Here is a 19,210-nt window from a genome sequence, read left to right as displayed (position 1 = left end):
CAATTCAAAGAGGCTTTCGCAAAGACTACATACCAGGATAGAGGGAGGAATCCGCATCCTGAGTAAAGCGTTCGGGGAAAATAGTTGCAGTAAGAAAAGTACAGAACCATCACGATCACTTGAATATACTGAATGAGATGGATAAATACCGTGGACGTATACCTTTCATCCATTATATTCGGAAAGCGTTTATTGTTAGTTGCTTTACGTCGCTCCGACTCAGATAGGACTTACGGCGACAATGGGATAGGAAAGTTCTAATAGGGAAGGAAGCGGCCGTGGCCTTAATTAAGGTACATGCCCAGCATTTGCCTGGTGAATTTTGAATACAAAGTTGTTCGTATTTGTACTGACAATGCCTGAAGCTTTGTTCTTTTTCGTTGCACTGTCCATAAAAACTAAGTTCAAATAAAGCTAGGCCTATTAAAGACGCTTCATTGGATAATTTGCTTGCGAAATGTGGAAAAAGAGTGCGTCAGTTTAAACACACTGTCATCGAGAAAATCCAACTTGATGAGCTAAACGAACCAGGCTTTGAGCCATGTAAAGTGATAGGATATTTTAACTAGGAGGAATAGCACGCCTTTCATGTTCAAGAATCTCTTGAAATAAAATGTTCATTGTAGATATCGTCACTGAGAAGCAAAAACCGCGAATATGACTATGCTCTTCCAAACCATTATTTCCCTTAAGATTGATCACGCCTCCCAACCACATATTGATATGCAGTCCATCAGAACAATTTTCATAGTGTTCATGTTCCTATGCTTAAGTGTCAATGAAAGTGAACCCACCGAGCTCGATAGCTGCAGTCGCTTAAGTGTGGCCAGTATCCAGTAATCGGGAGATAGTGGGTTCGAGCCCCACTGTCGGCAGCCCTGAAGATGGTTTTCCGTGGTTTCCCATTTTCACACCAGGCAAATGCCGGGGCTGTACCTTAATTAAGGCCACGGCCGCTTCCTTCCCATTCCTAGGCCTTTCCTATCCCATCGTCGCCATAAGACCTATCTGTGTCGGTGCGACGTAAAGCAACTTGCAAAAATATATTGAAAGTGAACCTTATACTCTCTAAGAGCGCGTAAATATGCCATGCAAACATACATTCCTACAATATGGTACGATAAGGTGCATTTTGTTTGCACATGCACATAGGAAAATTAACTTTTTGAACGCTTTATATGTTTGGTTAATCTGCTACCCAGATCTCTGTTACTTCTACTATCAGGTATTATTTTTCTTCCTAAGCAAACTCTCCCACGTTTTGACATTTGTTCCATGCCGATTTATTTCACTTGCGTTATGGTGATTGCTTACCACAAGTATCCTTCCTTGTCTTGTCCGTATTCATTTTCATGTTGTACCAACTTAGAAAAGTACTATCCATTACTTCCAACTCTGTATTACCGAGCTCGATAGCTGCAGTCGCTTAAGTGCGGCCAGTATCCAGTAATCGATTGATAGTGGGTTCGAGCCCCACTGTCGGCAGCCCTGAAGATGGTTTTCCGTGGTTTCCCATTTTCACACCAGGCAAATGCCGGGGCTGTACCTTAATTAAGGCTACAGCTGCTTCCTTCCACTTCCTAGGCCCTTCCTATCCCATCGTCGCCATAAGACATATCTGTGACAGTGCGACGTAAAACAAATAGCGTTAGCAACTCTGTATTCAACTCTTCCTCGCTCTCTACGGCAACGTCGTCAGCACGCCTAAACGCACTTATTTTTTCTCCTTGTTTCTCAATCCCTCTTCCTTGCCCTGCTTTTTGCCTTGTTTCATCTAGAGCTTCCTGGATCTACCCATTGAAGAGTACTGGTGACAGAGCACAATCCTGTCTCACACGTCCGTTGTTCGCTTCATTGCTTGTCCGCCACACATTATCGTTAAGGTAAAATGAAATGGAAAGTGTGAAACAAAATAGTATTCGATTTATCGATGACGAATGATTAAATGGTATTGCGATTCTTTCCTTTACGGACTGCTTTAACCCTTTAATTGTCAGTCATTTTCAAGGAAACATTTTCCTAGGATAGTTCTTAAATCGAATGGACTCTCTAAATGCTCTGATGAGTTGACAAACATTTATTTACATTATTACGTACAATCAGGGAATATTAATTGAGAGCAACACTGCCGAAAAGTTACAATCAATAATTTAGATAAAATTCGTGTTGCTTCAAAGCAACATTGCATATTAAAGGGATATTCTATCATCGTCATATATTTTACGTTTTTGTTTTATGTACCAGGATTTTCTTAATATAATCAATTTCTATTCAAGTTAATGCACACATTCCTATTGTGTGGCATTTGCAAATCACAAATCAAATTTACACAAACATGAAAATATGGAAGTTGCAAACTTTCATGTTATCGTCCAAGGCCGTGCCCAGAAATATTTCGGAGGGAGTTAGGTTTTGGAGGGGGGGGGGGGCTTCCGGAAAAATAAAGCTATAGTAACAAATAAGTTATACATTAAAATAAATTTTACACAAAGAAAAGTTTGAGTTTTAGAGCAGTACCTTTTACAACTCAACGGGTGAAGTCGAAAGGTAAATTCATAGTGGTCTGGCGGGTAGAACACGGTTTAAGATGTGCGCGCAGTGCGACACAAAGATTTCTTTATAAATGGAGGTAACAATATGTTTCACAGTATTTAAAATATTTAGAGGTTTGATTATATTTGTAAAAATATCATCTTAGCGTTTTCATAACATGAAAATATTTCTATATATTTATTGAAATTGATTTTTATGGTGAAGAATGTATTAGGAACATAAAAACAAATCCGTATATCTCACCAAAATTAAAATTTCCATTTATGTTTTCAGTAAATTTGTTAACTATATGCATAGGGAAACTTTCAAAGGTCACAGATTTTATAGGTTAAATGTCCTTCTTTATTTTGTAAATGGTTATTTTTATAATATTCTAATTTAATGTAGGGTATTTCAAAACCCACATATGCTGTTTAAATTTGTCAAGTTCATTTTCGTTTCGAAGGGGGTTTGAGGTCGCCTAACCTCCCCCTGGGTACGGCCTTGTTATCGTCTAATGGTAATGTTTACGTTTATGTATGTCATTGTGAATGCTGCCATAAAATAACCACACTGCTTCTTCTGTGTTTACGTTTTGTTGATATTTAATCTTCATTGTCAGTGGACTTTAAGTGTAATTTATGGTGCTATGGTGATATATGCAGGTGTACGGCTTCTGGATGGAGAAGTGAACGACCGCATTGAAGGCACTGCTCTTGGATACGCTTTCGACAAAGTTGACATCTATAGTGCGTCGTGGGGACCAAACGACGATGGCAAGACTGTCGAGGGCCCAGGACGGCTTGCAATGGAAGCCATAGAGCGTGGAATACGTGAGGTAAAGAAACACAATTTTCTCCAGCTAGTGGTGTGGTATATTCTTTGTAGAAATTTTACAGCATGATAAAGGAACAAAACTTAGGCTTCAAGAACAGTCATCACCATGATTCTCCTTCGTGTGTCGTGCGTTGTTCCTCTGATGTTGATAGTCCCTATGGCAAACGCTTTTCGATCTCGTGCCACATAAAGGTATGTGTTGTGGAAGTCTGCCCACTCTCTGATGCCATTTAAATACGGCTTCTTTCTATGTTCAACAACGCAACGATCCTCGACTTTCCCTTGTAACAAATTGCGGTAGACTATTTGACCCAAAACGCTGCAGGTGTTTTAATAGTGACAACGTATGTCGGCAACGAAGCAAATGAAACTGAATTTTCTATGTAATCGGGAACATAACCATTCAGCATGCTTACCGAACGAAGTGGCGGCGCGTGTTATCACGCTACGGCTATGGAGCCAAGCTCTGCATTCGGGAGACGTGTGGGTTCAAAACCCATGGTTTTCTGTGGCTTCCAATTTTCACTTCCAGGCAAATGGCGGGAGAATTCCACGTGATAGGTCCAACTGATAGCACCTGAATGTGAGGTAAGTCTTGATATTGTATTATTGTGCAGCCGTGTAAACTAGTAGTTGCTGTCTATAAACTGAAAAAGGAAAAAATCGGAAGATACCCACTCCATTTCGTATTTTCTCCAGTGCCCTTAAAAATAGGAGGATCTTCCGAAATTTTGGAGGATCTAGCAATACTGGACTTAGCATAAATACAAAAAGGTCTGGAGGAGAAGTGGGAAACCACGGAAAACCACTTCCAGGATAGCTGAGGTGGGAATCGAACCCACCTCTACTCAGTTGTCCTCCCGAGGCTGAGTGGACCCCGTTCCAGCCCTCGTACCACTTTTCAAATTTCATGGCAGAGCCGGGAATCGAACCCGGGCCTCCGGGGGTGGCAGCTTATCACACTAACCATTACATCACGGAGGCGGACAAAATTTCCGATCCTGCGAGAAATCGAACCCGGGACCCTCGTGACCAAAGGCCAGCACGCTAACCATTTAGCTATGGAGCTGAACTAGCAAACGTTGCTTTTGATCTTTTTTTTTCCCCTAGTACTTTACGTCGTACCGACACAGATAGGTCTTATGGCGACGATGGGATAGGAAAGGGCTAGGAGTGGGAAGAAAGCGGCCGTGGCCTTACTTAAGGTACAGCCCCAGCATTTGCCTGGTGTGAAAATGGGAAACCACGGAAAACCATATTCAGGGCTGCCGACAGTGGGGTTCGAACCTACTATCTCCCGAATACTGGATACTGGCCGCACTTAAGCGACTGCAGCTATCGAGCTCGGTGATCTAAATTCGGTGCAGAGTGTAACAATGCTCGAAACATGTCATATTATCGAATATACAACAAATTTTTTAATCATGATTTTACACAAAATGTTTTGGTAATTACATTTGATTCTCTTAATTATCTTGATTTTCTTGGAACTGCCGTAATTCCCGTTTTATAGAACTTCAATATTATTTCAAATCCTTGTATATTGGGAAAAAAAAGATATCGAGATATATCGATATTTTGTTTTGATAATACGATAATGTCGGCATGTCGATATCGAAGAAAGTATCGATATTTTAGTATATCAGAACGTCCCTAGATGTTATCGTTGCCGACGAGATAAGTAAAGGCCTGTGCATGCATGGTCTCTTCAATTACTAAATCGACAGATTAGCAGCTGTTCAAATAGCACCGCTGGATGTCAAGTTTTCCCTCCATTCCTCAGCACCGAGCTCGATAGCTGCAGTCGCTTAAGTGCAGCCAGTATCCAGTAATCGGGAGATAGTGGGTTCGAGCCCCACTGTTGGCAGCCCCGAAGATGGTTTTCCGTGGTTTCCCATTTTCACACGAGGCAAATGCCGGGGCTGTACATTAATTAAGGCCACGGGCGCTTCCTTCCACTTCCTAGACCATTCCTATCCCATCGTCGCCATAAGATATATCTGTGTTGGTGCAACTTTAAGCAAAAAACAAAAAAAAGAAATTAGCATTCCTCGGCACAATTCCAACTGGCATTACGAGAATAACTTGTACATAAAAGAGCATTCTTTCTTTTCTTTCTTAATCTGCTTACCCTCCAGGGTTGGTTTCTCCATCGGACTCAGAGAGGGATCCCACCTCTACAGCCACAAGGGCAGAGTCCTGGAGCTTCAGACTCTGGGTGGGGGAATACAACTGGGGAGGATGACCAGTACCTCGCCCAGGCGGTCTCACCTGCTATGCTGAACAGGGGCCTTGGTGGTGGATGGGAAGATTGGAAGGGATAGACAAGGGAGTGGGAAGGAAGTGGCCTGTGGCCTCAAGTTAGGTACCATCCCGGCATTTGTCTGGAGGAGAAGTGGGAAACCACGGAAAACCAATTCCAGGACGCCTGAGGTGGGAATCGAACCCACCTCTACTCAGTTGACCTCCCGAGGCTGAGTGGACCCCGTTCCAGTCCTCGTACCACTTTTCAAATTTCGTGGCAGAGCCGGGAATCGAACCCGGGCCTTCGGGGGTGGCAGCTAATCACACTAACCACTACATCACAGAGGCGGGCATAAAAGAACATTACAAATATAAAAAAATTGGGTTTTGAGTAGGGAAGTTATATTTCTATGACGTTTAATAAAGAAAAATAAATGTATCACCCAGTAATTCAAGATGAGCTCTTACGAATCAGGTAGTATAATTGCAACCGGAAAGTTCACGTCCTAATATAAACGAAAATACTCAATAGCATATTTTAAAACACTGCAGTATTCCCATAGCCTACGTCGATGAATCCAGAGTGGGTATCGGCTCACAAGTGGCCACGGCTGGTCCGTGGTACCACAGCTCTGTACTTCGACCGGCCAAGCGAGCAGAGGAAAGATGGCCACGGCTCTACCGTGGCTCTTCGCCTCTGTATTCGGGAGACGGGACAGGGCTGGACCTTACGGCTGATCCCCACTGTCGACTGTCGTGAGAATGGTTTTCCGTGGTTTTCCGTTCTCCTGCACCAAGGCGAATGCAGGCGCAGTTCTTAGTATAGGCCACGGCCGCCAATCCCCTCACCTTCTCCAAGCATCCCCTTCACCGTAACAAATCTTCCGGCCTGAGAGACGGCGTCAACGTCTAAGACGCACGCCTCCTCTTTCAGGGGAGGAATGTATACATTTTAGTAGTAGTACATAGCCTAGTCTTGCCATGCAAATACGATGGATACCCTGAAAAAAGTATTGGCATTGATTCCGGCTACTTTTAGTAGAAATGCTAAAGCAAATTCACTACATACTACAGACTTCGAGGAAGGTTGCCACATGCTATTTTTCTTTGTCACCCCGACATGAATTTTGACCCATTTTTCTCGTAGTTCTACATTTGCTCGTGGAAAGAAATGCCACTACCTTTCTGAAGTTTACTTTTGCAGAATGGCGCACAGCAATAAACTATTGTTTATCACGCGCAATCAACATCCTGTGAATAGAATGTTTACAATACTCTCTCGGCTCTTGTATATTTATCAATATGCAAAAAACATTTACATAATGTAAATCCACAGCTTGTTTAGTCATTTGACTGGCTCAGTAATGGAACGAATGAAGCCCCATCTAGTGGCGAGGATGAGAACTATGCCGGCTGCCGAAGCCTGTCGCACTCCTCTGGGGCAATGATTAATGACTGACAGATGAAATGAAATGATATTGGAGAGTGTTCCTGGAATGAAAGATGACGGGGAAAACCGGAGTAACCGGAGAAAAACCTGTCCTGCCCCTGCTTTGTCCAGCACAAATCTCACGTGGAGTGACTGGGATTTGAACCACGAAACCCAGCGGTGAGTGACTGGCGCGCTGCCACCTGAATCACGGAGGCTTCTATTTTCTTAATCTTACGTTTAAATTTAAACCATATACTCGCCACCAGCTGAATACACAAATCAACGTCTCTTATAGTTAATTTTAAGGCTTATCTCACACAAAAACCCACTAACTTACCTTTTTGCCTCACAGTTTCCGTATACGTCTGTGTTGTTGAACAGTGGAGGGCTAACACGAAGTCTAGTGGCGACGCTGGAACTAGAACGTATTTCACTTTGTGTAAACTGCCATGCAGAGGCCTTGTTACTAATCACGTAGGCAATGGTGTTACATATTCCACCGTTTGTATACGAATTATAGTCCATCCTATAAGAGGCTCAGTGCGAGGTATTGATTAGATTAGATATTTCCAGGTTGCAATTCCACCTTCACTAGCACAGTCTCTTACAGAATTATCGGCGTTCTCTAGTGCAGATGTTGTTAACGAAAATAATAATTCAAAGAAAAACGATACATTTATGGAAAAACCGATATATTATGCGATAAATTGAATCAAAATGTCGGTATCGATATATCGATAAATCGAAAGGAAAATATCGGTATTTCGTAAAAACCGATATATTCTTGCCATCCCTTAGTTGTGAAAAGACTCTAAGATATCGTTAACACGTCTTCCATTGAGGAATATCGCAGTTTACTTAACACCAATATGTGTAACGTACGTACAATATTATGTATTTCTGTCATCAGAGGTAATACAAAAAATCAAACTTCAACGAAAACAAGATAGCAGAGTGCACTAAGTTCCTCTTCAGAGTCCGGGGAGATCGACCATACCGAGGAAGAAGAACAAGTGAACAAAATAATGGACAAAAGCTCCTTTTCTTAATCGTAGCTTCTCTTTTCCGAAACCTTAGTCACACATGTAAGTTATCTGCCCCGTCCAGTGCTTTGGCTGAATTGTACTGGCCTCCGGTTTCGAAAGCCCCGGGTTCGATTACCGGCTTAACGGGGTTCTATAATCGCTGTAGCTCAGAAACTGGATGTTTGTGTTTATCTGAATACACAACTTCAAATACATGCAAAAAAAAAATCACATGTAAAACCACCACAGAAGCACGCTATAGTGAATAGGCCTACATCCCTCCACATATGGTTGACGTCAGTAGGCCGAGGAATAAACTAACGACAGTCATACCACGCCTAGATATTTGCGATGCAAGTGGTGACCCATGGCAGTAATGTTGCGCGGCCCAAGATAAAAGCTTTGCCCCATACGGACTTGATGCCTCAAAGATCATGGCTGATGATGAGCAGATGATGAATTGTTAACATTTATGCTTTCACGGCCAGCACTTGTAGACTTGATATGGGCATTTGGGCTTATGTTGAGTCAGGAAAACAAAGTGAAACACCCTTACGTTTCACAGAGAACTTTGCTCCGCGCCTTCAGAAGAAAATCTCCTGTTAAACCCACCGCCGTCTCAATCTCTATATAGGTTTGAGACGGCGGTGGTTGAACCTGTAGTGGTAAGATCGTTCGTCACAAGGTGGGTCGCTGTATGCAGGCACAGCGCTCCAAGCGGGAGCTGACGACAACGTTAAGCCCGAATCACTGCCCACTTGATGCGTCGGGAGCGCAGCGAGGGATCCAGTCGGCCGTGCACGAATTAAGATGTTCTATCACACTGTGTGTGCATGAGAAGTATCAGAGAGGACATCAGATGTATCAGGCACGAATGTGGTAGAAGAAAGAAATGGCAAATAATAAAATGAAACACAACGAAAAACGCCATGATAGAATAGAATAGAGCTGAAGAATGGAAAGAAAGTATGTAAAAAAAGCAGAGGATGATTATGATGTGAGACGATGCGAGAGGGGGGGGGGCGGCGGCGCATAACTGGTGTACACTTGTTATTAACACATAACACATAGCTTGGAATGAACCAACTGGCGATGACCAACATACGAATTTTGATAACATCGAAACGAAAAAACAATATATAAAGGACAGGGAAGAGAACTAGCTACGTAAATCCTTAATGGCTGGCAACCACGTATTACTTAATTGATAGCCATTGTCCGTGCTGAAACTGATGATGAACTGATGATGATGAAATGATTTCCTCAGCGCAGGAGCAGTCACAACGCGCGTCATTCTTTATTGCGGGAAGATGTTTCTATTTACCGTGAGTTAAGGGTGTAAATTGTGCGATATTGGAACGGCTGTAACTCAATAATTCCGGCACATACGCAAACAACATTGTGGTCGAATATAACACACTTTGTCCTACAAGAACGCAGCACGGCATCACCCACCTCGCTTTACGTGTTCAATTCCGCCACGGCAACATCACTTTTCAACAAACTATCATCGCAGTAAGCCCGGTTCCATGCGTCCTGATCTTTGGTCCAGGGGGTTCCCGTCGATTCCCGGCCGGTTCGAGGATTTTAACCTTAACTAGTTAATTCCAATGGCTCGGGGGTTGGGTATGTGTGTGGTGTATTCAACATTAGAAATCACAGATATTCAGGTCGCCTAATAGGCTGTCTGTGAGAAAAAGACCCTCACCAGGCCTCTCCGGAGGCCATACGCCATTATTATTATCGCAGTTAAGATCAGCAGCGTAACGTTAGGGCCTGCAAAGCCTGCAATGCACATTCGTTACGCCCCTGGTTAAGAACACTTTCACACGGGTCCTATTTTTCAAACGTAAACCGGCATTCTCCTTATAGACTCGCACTTCACAGCTTCCCTTCATGATCGGTCGTCAAAGCGCTAAAATTTATGAAATTGAAGTTGTCCAAAGGAAAGGAAAGGATACGTGTAGAAATTCGAAATATGCAGCCGATGGAAAACGGAAGAATGCACTATTGTAATAGACAATTTGACTGAATACTTTTCTATGACAATACAGGACACTTGTATATCAAGTGCATTGAGTGGAGAGCCAACAGCGACGGCGATGACATCTAGCGGTACGGTGTGACAAGGCCGGGAAATGCGTACTCGCCTTTACTACAGTTGAGAAAAATGCGACTGCACTTTTTGGAAATATTTGTAAAAATAATAGAACAATCAAGATAACCGATACTAATATATAAAGAGAGACTGTGAGTTTCTTTGTATGTAACTGGTAATTTCAGAAACTACTGGACCACTCTTGAAATTTCTTCCACCATTTCAAAGGTAATATAATTTTGGTGAACATAGGCTACGTATCATCTCGGAATATCAAAAGATTCCTACGAGAACCGTGATTGAAGGGAAAATGGCAGCAATAAGAAATCTGAATGTATGCCTGTCTGCGAATTTTCAGGTAAAAGGTACCACCGACGAAGCTTAAATTTGGCAAGCTTATAGCTGGTACCTTTGGTTAATGTTCCGAGGTATCTGTGGAACAGCAGAGGTGAAAGAAGGTGCGGGGGTGAACGGGTCTCAAACTACGAAATTAAAGTTAAGGTAAAATTTAACAAGGTTATATTTTCTTTTCAAAATCAAGAATAAGAAATAACAAATTGAACAGGTATACAGTAGCCGAAACACAATTCGAAAAAGTACAATAACAGTGATTACAGGATTTGGGCTCCGAGAGCCAGACACCCAATTCTTGAGCTATAAGCCCAACCTTACGATATACACAAGTCAACAAAGGGGCAGAAGACCCCAATCATGCCCAGGAGCACTTGCTCCCAATTACACAGTAAAGCCTCCTCGAGGCATCCAACACTCAATTTTCAAGAAAGAGCAACTCGCTCTCAAAATTTAAGCATATCAAAGGCCACACCAAACTCCACATTCAAGCTGTCCTCCAAGGACCTATACACAGGTGTAAAAATACCCAACCTACTGAGGCCTATTAAGAAAAGAAACAGGTTAATTAACTGGCCTCTAAAATACCAATTTGAGAGGAGGCGATCTGCACTCCTAATACATTTTGTTTAAAACCAAATCTGGCTCTAGGCCGCTAATGCAAGGGCTAATCCCATACTAAAGTGGTGACTTATAGAAGGAACAATTTACATTACGTTAAGGAAGAAATGTTGTGAAAATAAGTTCACCTCAATGCAATATGAGTGGGAGCTCGAGAGGGTTAAGCACTCTCTATCCCAATATGTAGTTAAAACTGAAAGAATTGACACCGAGTGTCTTTATATTTTTAAAGGAAAGTTACATGGAAAAGGCTTCGGACCTGCCCCGAGAGTTAAACTGCTGAGCTAGCAAGAAAAGAAGTTATTAAACGACCATTACCTTGTGGATGAACTGCTGCCCGAAGAAAGAGGCGCTTCCCGCCCCCTGCTACGTACTTTACACACAGAAAGATGTTACTGAAGTGGCCCGGAGACCCGAAAATCAGCAGTTTATATACTCTCACGGTAAGTTCGAGGCGTTTCAGGAATGAGAACACCCTCCCACAAAGACTTTATTGGCTAGGGTAAAGCAACATATCCCCTTTGGAGAAGATACACCGGTTTTTTCATAAATTAATTAAAGAAATTCGGGATTGGTTAGATTCAAAACAAGGGGAAGGAAAGTGTTATACAGCCAACTTAAACAATAACAGAAATAAATTTAACAAGGAACAAACTTTTGAAATAAAAATTTCTCCAAAAAACTGTTCTTTCACTTCGCACTAGGGTGCACCATTGTAGTTCTCCGGTAGTGTCCTCTAGAAGAGAAAGTTCACACTTCTTACTACAGGTAAAACAAAAATACATCGAAAACGACCCAGTTCAGAAACTTCAAAATTTCCAAGTAGTGACATCTTCTGAGAAACTTGAAAATTAACACATTCGATAAAGTTCAGACTTCCTCCAGTAGGGGAGTTTCAACTGGCCCAAGGTTTGAATTAGCGAGATGGAGGTGTACCACCCGGTACAGTTAATATAGAGAATACTTAATATCATGCTGTATTTTAAGTGGGCCAAGTAGTGAAAGAAAATGTAAAGGGCATCTGGCCTTAGAAGTAGGGTGAGTCCATTGAAAATACCTAATCGAGGTGACTGAGAAGAGGCCAGGGCCCTGTTTCATAAAACATCTTTCACTAATATTATTAGTAAGAAATCAATAATATTAACTAATAATATTAGTATTATGTTTCATAAAATTATTAGTTAATAATATTGGTTATTAGTTTATGAGTCAAAATGATTAGTAGATGTTCCTAATAATATTAGTAAATTGTTTCATAGACAACATGACTAATAAAAGTTACTCATATTATCAGGATTATTTCCATGAGTGTATTTTGACTCATAATTCACCCTCTCCCTACTTCATTGTCATCATGCCATACCCAGACTCGAGATAACCTATGGGCGTCAAATTAAAAAACTGCACCAGGTGAACCGAATATGTCTTCGGACCATCGCGGCACAAAAAGCCATACGCTAAAATCAATATGTATTCCACGTTCGGCTCCATGGTTAAATGCTGGCCTTTGTTCCAATAGGTCCCGTTTTCGCCAGATCGGAGATAAGTTAATTCCTATGGCTTGGGGGCTGGGTGGTTTTGACGTTTTCAGCATTAAAATTCATTCTTACAGACACGCAGGTTGCATATACGACGTCAACTCAAAAGACCTGTTCCAGGCCTCTCTGGACGTCACACGCCATTGTTATTACTGTATAACATCTATTATAATAATTAGTGCACAAAACCGTCAACATTCACCTATTAGAGTGGTGCCATCTAGGCAGCTTGATCACCATTTTCGACATTCCGACTAACAAAGAAACAAGAATCTTTCAGAAGGTTTCCTGTTGCTGAGTTAATTGAATTTTGTTAGGTGACACTGAGTGATTGACTAGAGATCTCTATTTAGATTGATACTTTCACGACCAGTAATTGTAGACGTGATAACAAGCTTTTGGACCTTTGACGTGTCGGAAAATAAGATGAAATTCTTCATGTATCGCAAAGAAATCTGATCAGTATCTTGAGAAAAAAATATCGTCTCTTCACGAACAAGACTTCTCTAAAAAGAAAGAGATTCAATTATTATTTGAGAAATCTTGCCCGAGAACGGGCGAGATTTTCTTCTGAAGATCCGGAACAAAGTTCTTTGTGAAACGTAAGGAATTTCAGTTTGTTTTCTGACTCGGGAAAATCTCAAAAGTGTCTAGAGATCTGCAGTATGCCAACGAAAGTAACGTGGCGTGCCAAGATTTTTGGCCACCTTTCAAAAATTCATTACTTTAGCTAGAATTGAATCCGCGTACTTAGAATCGTGATTCGCATACTCTATCAATGATTCGCCGAAGTAGCTTGTTTGCAAAATGAACAGATAATTTTCAATATGCAGTTGATTTCTTCTTCATTCCAGTGTTATTGAAGTGTTGGTCTCTCTCCGTACTGTGTTTAAGCTAACATTTATCCTTTTATATGTTGCAGGGAAGGGGAGGAAAAGGCGCTATTTTCGTATGGGCGTCAGGGAACGGTGGCTCCCGAGGGGACAACTGTAATTGTGATGGCTACATTGCCAGTGTGTATACACTGTCTGTGGGTAGCGCGTCGCAGCACGGCCAGTTCCCCTGGTACGGTGAGCGGTGTGCATCTACGTTTGCCGCCACCTACTCCAGCGGGGCCTACTCCGACCAGATGATTGTAGGTTCTATGTTGCAGTTCTTATTTCTTAATCGAAACATTGTTAACATGATGGAAAATTGCTCTCCCAGTTTTACTTCTGAGGTTCAAATTTCACCCACTTAAGTTGAAACAAAATGAACAGATGGTGAACTCGTCGGCATCCGTGACTGTATTCTTCTATAAATAGAATCATTATCCCTGTAACAGAGACGAAGATTAAAGGTTTTAGGTCTCAGCGAAATACCTTAAAATATAAACAAAAGAAAACAGGAGCAATTATATTTCGCACAATTAAATGAGGTCAACTAAATATATCATTGGCAAATAACAAAAGAAAGATCCTGTTTGAACAAAATAACTTCTAAAAATGAACACCAAAATAAAAACATTCGTTACAATTATTACAAAATACGCTTGATGAAGTGGAAAAAATGGAAAATAAATTCCATTGTCATAAAGCAGCACGAATAGGTGACATTAGATCTGAAAGTATGAAATATAGTGGGAAGGCAGGGATGAAATAGCTTCATGGAGTAATGAAATTAGCATAGTGTGTTATTGAGGTACCTTCTGATTTGAAAAAAAAGCAGTAATTGCACTTATCTACAAGGAAAGGGAATAGCAAGGATTGCAACAACTACCGAGGTACCTCACTGGTTAGCATATCAGCCAAGGTGTTCACTGGCATTTTGGAATGGAGGGTGCACTGAAAACCAGGGGCTGTCAGGATCAGATTTTCAGTATGCGCCAGGTAACTGAAAGCCGCTACGAGAGGAATATACATTCATATTTATGTTCCGTAGGTCTCGAGAAGGCATATGACAGAGTCCGAGGAAAATGATGTTCGTCGTACTGGGAATTATGGGATTACGGGCATATTATTAAAATCAATCAATGGCATTTAGGTTGACAATTTGGCTGCAGTGATAATTGATGGTAGAATGAGTACTTGGTTTAAAGTACTGACAGGGGTTAGACAATGCCACATTCTTTCACCTTTGTTGTTCGTAGTTTGCATGGATCACCTCTTGAAAGATCCATTTAATTTTTTTTATTGTAATCCATCTCTTACTTGATCATAAGCTGCACCTTGACCTGACATTTACTCTAATAAGAGTTATAGAAAATTATCACTCTTAAAAAATAATCTTACGACGGCGGTATACAAACTGATAACAAAATCAAGTCGATTATAACGTGTACTATCGATTACAGGACAGATTCCTCTGAAAAGACTAAAACACCGCCAAATTCTTTGAGTTTCAAGAACATAACTATTACTACTCAAGTAATAATATTTACAATTGGAATAATAGGGTATCTAATCCTAGTTTATAACCCAATTTTCAAAGCTTCGTATACCAATTCTAAACTCCAAATAAATTCAAAATTCTACCTTAAAAATTTACATTCAAGTCTATTAAAAATTTACTAACTCCTACACTAATAATGTTCACTTTAACCCTACGTATAACCGCGGCGGCTGGCACGACTTTTGCCGGCTACATATTATATTACTAATTCCAAGTCACCTTGATAAATAATATTAAATACTGCAAATATATGTATACTATCTAAGCTCATAAATCTATAATCACAAAAATTCACATGTAAAACATATAAAAAGTAAACAATTAAGCAAGAATAAAACTTTCTAAATTCATTATTAAAATACGGGTCAAGAATTTAATATTACAAATATAAAATAATATCACATAAATATTAAAATATAATATAATGAACTCATTTTGAGTATTTCCTGGCGTTGAATTTTCATCGCATTTTTCGCCCCTATACAATGAAAATATTCACTTATCTAAAAAATAACATATGGAACCTATTCTACAATACTAATCATTTCACCTTATAAACTTATTTATACTTTTGAAACCGCCTTCAGCAGCGGGTAATAAATATTTAATTAAAATATTAATCATAGTTTATTTTTTTGTGTATATTTCTTGAAATATATACTTAAATAGGTATATATATTAATATAAATGTATATTTAAAATAAATACTTTAATTTATTACTAAAAGTTAAATAGATAATGAATATAGGTTGTTATATATTTATACCAATATTTGAATATATATTATATAAACATTTATTAATATATAAATATATATATAATATATATGTAGATATATACCCCCTACAATGCTAGAAATATCTATAATATCCTCTTTTTCTCTCTCAAGTATATTTGTTATTAACATTATCGGGGGGTTATATATTAATAAGTTATTATTAATTAACTAGCGAATGTACCCGTGCTTCGCTACGGTATTCTACATTGTATTCAAATATCGAAGTAAATAGTGTGCATGTAGTAAATAAGATTGTTTTAAAATTGCATGTCTCTTAGCGTTATCCGAGAAAGAGCATGGGGAGGTCCCCGTACGTTGTTTCCAATGTAAAGTGTTTGTTATGGATTTGTGATATAACGACAGGCTCACTTGCCTACTGCCATTCACAATCGAGTTGGGAAATTTACATTATAATTGCAGGCCCCATTGCCTACTATGCGCACAGAATCGATTTGGGGAGTTTTCGTTAAAATGGCTGCCCCCCTTTCCTACTTCCAGACAGATTACAGTTTTTATTATAATGGCAGGCAATTACCCTACTATCACTCGAAACTGAGTTGTGCAGTTATCATTATAATGCCAGGCCCATTTTCCTACTTCCAGCCAGCTTACTGCCAGTCACACCAAGTTGGTGAGTTTCCAACAAAATAGCAGGCCACTATGCCTAATGCCAGTCACATTTTACATGAGGACATTTCTTTATAATGGCGGGCACCCTTGCCTACTGCCAAACACAATCGGGTAGGGGAGTTTTAAACAAAACTGCATGCTCACTTGCCTTCTGCAAGTCAAATCGAGAAGTGAACTATTCATTACAATTGTAGACCTTCCTTACTAATGACAGTTACACAGGAGTTGGAGAAGGAACCCTTTCATACTGCCAGTCAAAGTATGACACACAAAGTCGGTGTGGGGAGTACTGATTACAATAGCAGACCAACCCTTTCTCGATCACTACAAATCGACATACGAAAGTATATGCGTGTTTACAATATTGAAGACCTTCATTTACAGATTAACTGCTACTAAACGTACGTCATATCGACAAAGGATTATACCATAAGACACGCCGGATTTAGTGGCCTAAATGCCTGGTCCTATGATATGTCATCTATTCTTGGGTCAGATTGAGTTAGAAACGTGGAACAGGGTAACGTTCTTGTAAGATTATCTCACATTACATTACTTTTCGGATAATTATGTGACAGCTACATACATAGCATTTGGCTGATATATGGCTACTGGGTGGGCCAATTTTCGTGAAGAGTTTGATGATTCTGTATTTCATATAAGTAATCGAAGGTATGAATTATGCATGTGAAAATTCCAAATTGACTTAACATCCATTAATAGAGAAAAATCAAACGTAAAAGGGATACAGATACGGCAAAAAGTCATAAGACCAAGGTTGTAGATCATTCCAAATTGAACGAATATTGTGCAATCAGTTATGTGATAGGAATTTCCGAAGGTCTGCACCATCATTAAAATTGCCTGCATATTTCTATATTCTTCGCGGATAAAAAGTGAAAAATTTAATGATCTAGGATGTTTTCCGTTCGTTACAGGCTAAAACGTATAATTTTGTCAAATTTCAATTATCTTCTTTTTCTTCTGGCAGATTATGCCGCAATCTGGATTTTGGGCGAGGCGGGTAAAAATTAGGACTTTCAGGAAACTAAACCAAAAATTATGCAGATGGTCAATATTACCCCTTAAACGGAAAGCTGTACGAAAATTTCGCCAAAATAGTCAGTGTAGAGGCACACAGTCGTTACGATTTGATTTATGTAGATAAGGAATCTGCTCCATGTAAAACACCTTTTTGGCTATGTCCGCTGGACTTAACCTGCAAAACTGACCATTCATGATATCTCCCTTATTAATCCTCCTGACGAAAAAATGCACATGAAAAAAAGGTTTAGAGGTAGAATTCCATCACGTTTGGTCGATTTCCAGTCAGGTTGGTCTTGTTCTGTATATATTGTGGAAGAGTAAAATCACCATTTCGATTCCCTATAAACCGCCAGTCCATTCCGGAACATGAAATGTTATTTACGTTTAAAACCTACCTTTGGACAGGTGGATGCTAAATATGAATTTTGGTTCGAATGTCTTCAGTAGTTTTCAAGTTGTAAGGAATACGCTTTACACGCACCCGCTCGAGAGTTAAGTCCGTTGGGACTTGTACAGAAAAACGGTCCGTTAATGATATCTCCCTTATTAATCCTCATATCGAAATGATGCACATGAGAAAAAAGGTTTAGAAAAAAATTTCTACCAAGGCAGGTAGATTTAAATTAACGTTGGTTGTGTATATTTTGTGGAAGTGCAAAATCACTGTTTCGGTTTCGTATAAACCCCCAGTCAGTTCAGGGATTTAGAAACAATATTTGCCCTAAAACCTATCAAGGACAGGTGTATTCTAAATATGAGTATTGGTGGGAATACATCCAGTAGTTTGTAGCATTCGCGTACATACGGCGTAATTAAGGAAGAAAATAGTACAGTTAAGAGAGTTGAAAGTAATAGAAAATGGATTATAACTGAGGACAGCCGGAAAACGACAAATATGTAAATGCCTAGTTAATGTATTGGAAAATCAAATGACCCTCAATAAATTATGCTAGTGTGAGTTATGGATATAATAAAGCGGTAACAGAGGAGAAATTTAGGTCCAGTGATTCCTAGGTAAACAAAAAATAAGAAGATAACTAATGGTGTTATTACTTAATCTATTCGAAGGCGGTTATAACATCCAACGATATTCCGCCAATATCCCGCAGATAGGCCAATTGACGCCTCTCCTGCCTTCTACCTAAGGAACAACCACGAATTTAAAAGCATGGTGAGGAAAATGGCAAAACGTTACTTCCCTGCTGGCATGCAGTCAGAGACGTTGCCATGGTAACCTGCAGGTTCGTTGTCGGTCTGTCGGTTACTCAATGCAGAGCATGGTACCAGCAGAAAATTGTAAATTTCTCCGTCATGTAAAGAGTAAGGTAAACTATGAACATAACGAAAGTTGTTTATACTGAAGAGACGTTTCACGTACGGTAAACGAAGCTTACAGAAAATCAATAGTATAAGAGAAAATGGAGGAAAACCATTCTGGTTTCCCTATAAACCCCCCGTCTATTGAATGATTTTAAAATGATATGCATATTGAAACCTTCCATGGGATGAATACACTCTAAATATGAAGTTTAGTTGAGATCTATCGAGCCGTTTCGACGTGATGGTGGAAAGACCATTCTGGTTTTCCTATAAACCCCCGTCTATTCAAAGATTTTAAAATGATATGCATATCGAAACCTTCCCCGG

At 40.0% G+C, this 19,210-nt stretch overlaps 1 protein-coding gene across 1 annotated transcript in view; it reads left to right on the top strand.

The window, feature by feature from the left end:
• Positions 1–19,210, top strand: part of LOC136881601 (neuroendocrine convertase 1) — a 313,703-nt gene that overhangs the window by 220,415 nt on the left and 74,078 nt on the right. Inside the window, exons 7-8 of the mRNA XM_067154163.2 lie at positions 3,198–3,370; positions 13,601–13,813. Of these exons, the coding sequence (XP_067010264.2) occupies positions 3,198–3,370; positions 13,601–13,813 (386 nt within the window). The remainder of the gene's footprint in view (positions 1–3,197; positions 3,371–13,600; positions 13,814–19,210) is intronic.

The sequence above is a fragment of the Anabrus simplex genome, chromosome 1, assembly GCF_040414725.1.
Source record: "Anabrus simplex isolate iqAnaSimp1 chromosome 1, ASM4041472v1, whole genome shotgun sequence".
NCBI lineage: Eukaryota > Metazoa > Arthropoda > Insecta > Orthoptera > Tettigoniidae > Anabrus > Anabrus simplex.
This window is presented reverse-complemented; position numbering and strand designations above follow the sequence as displayed.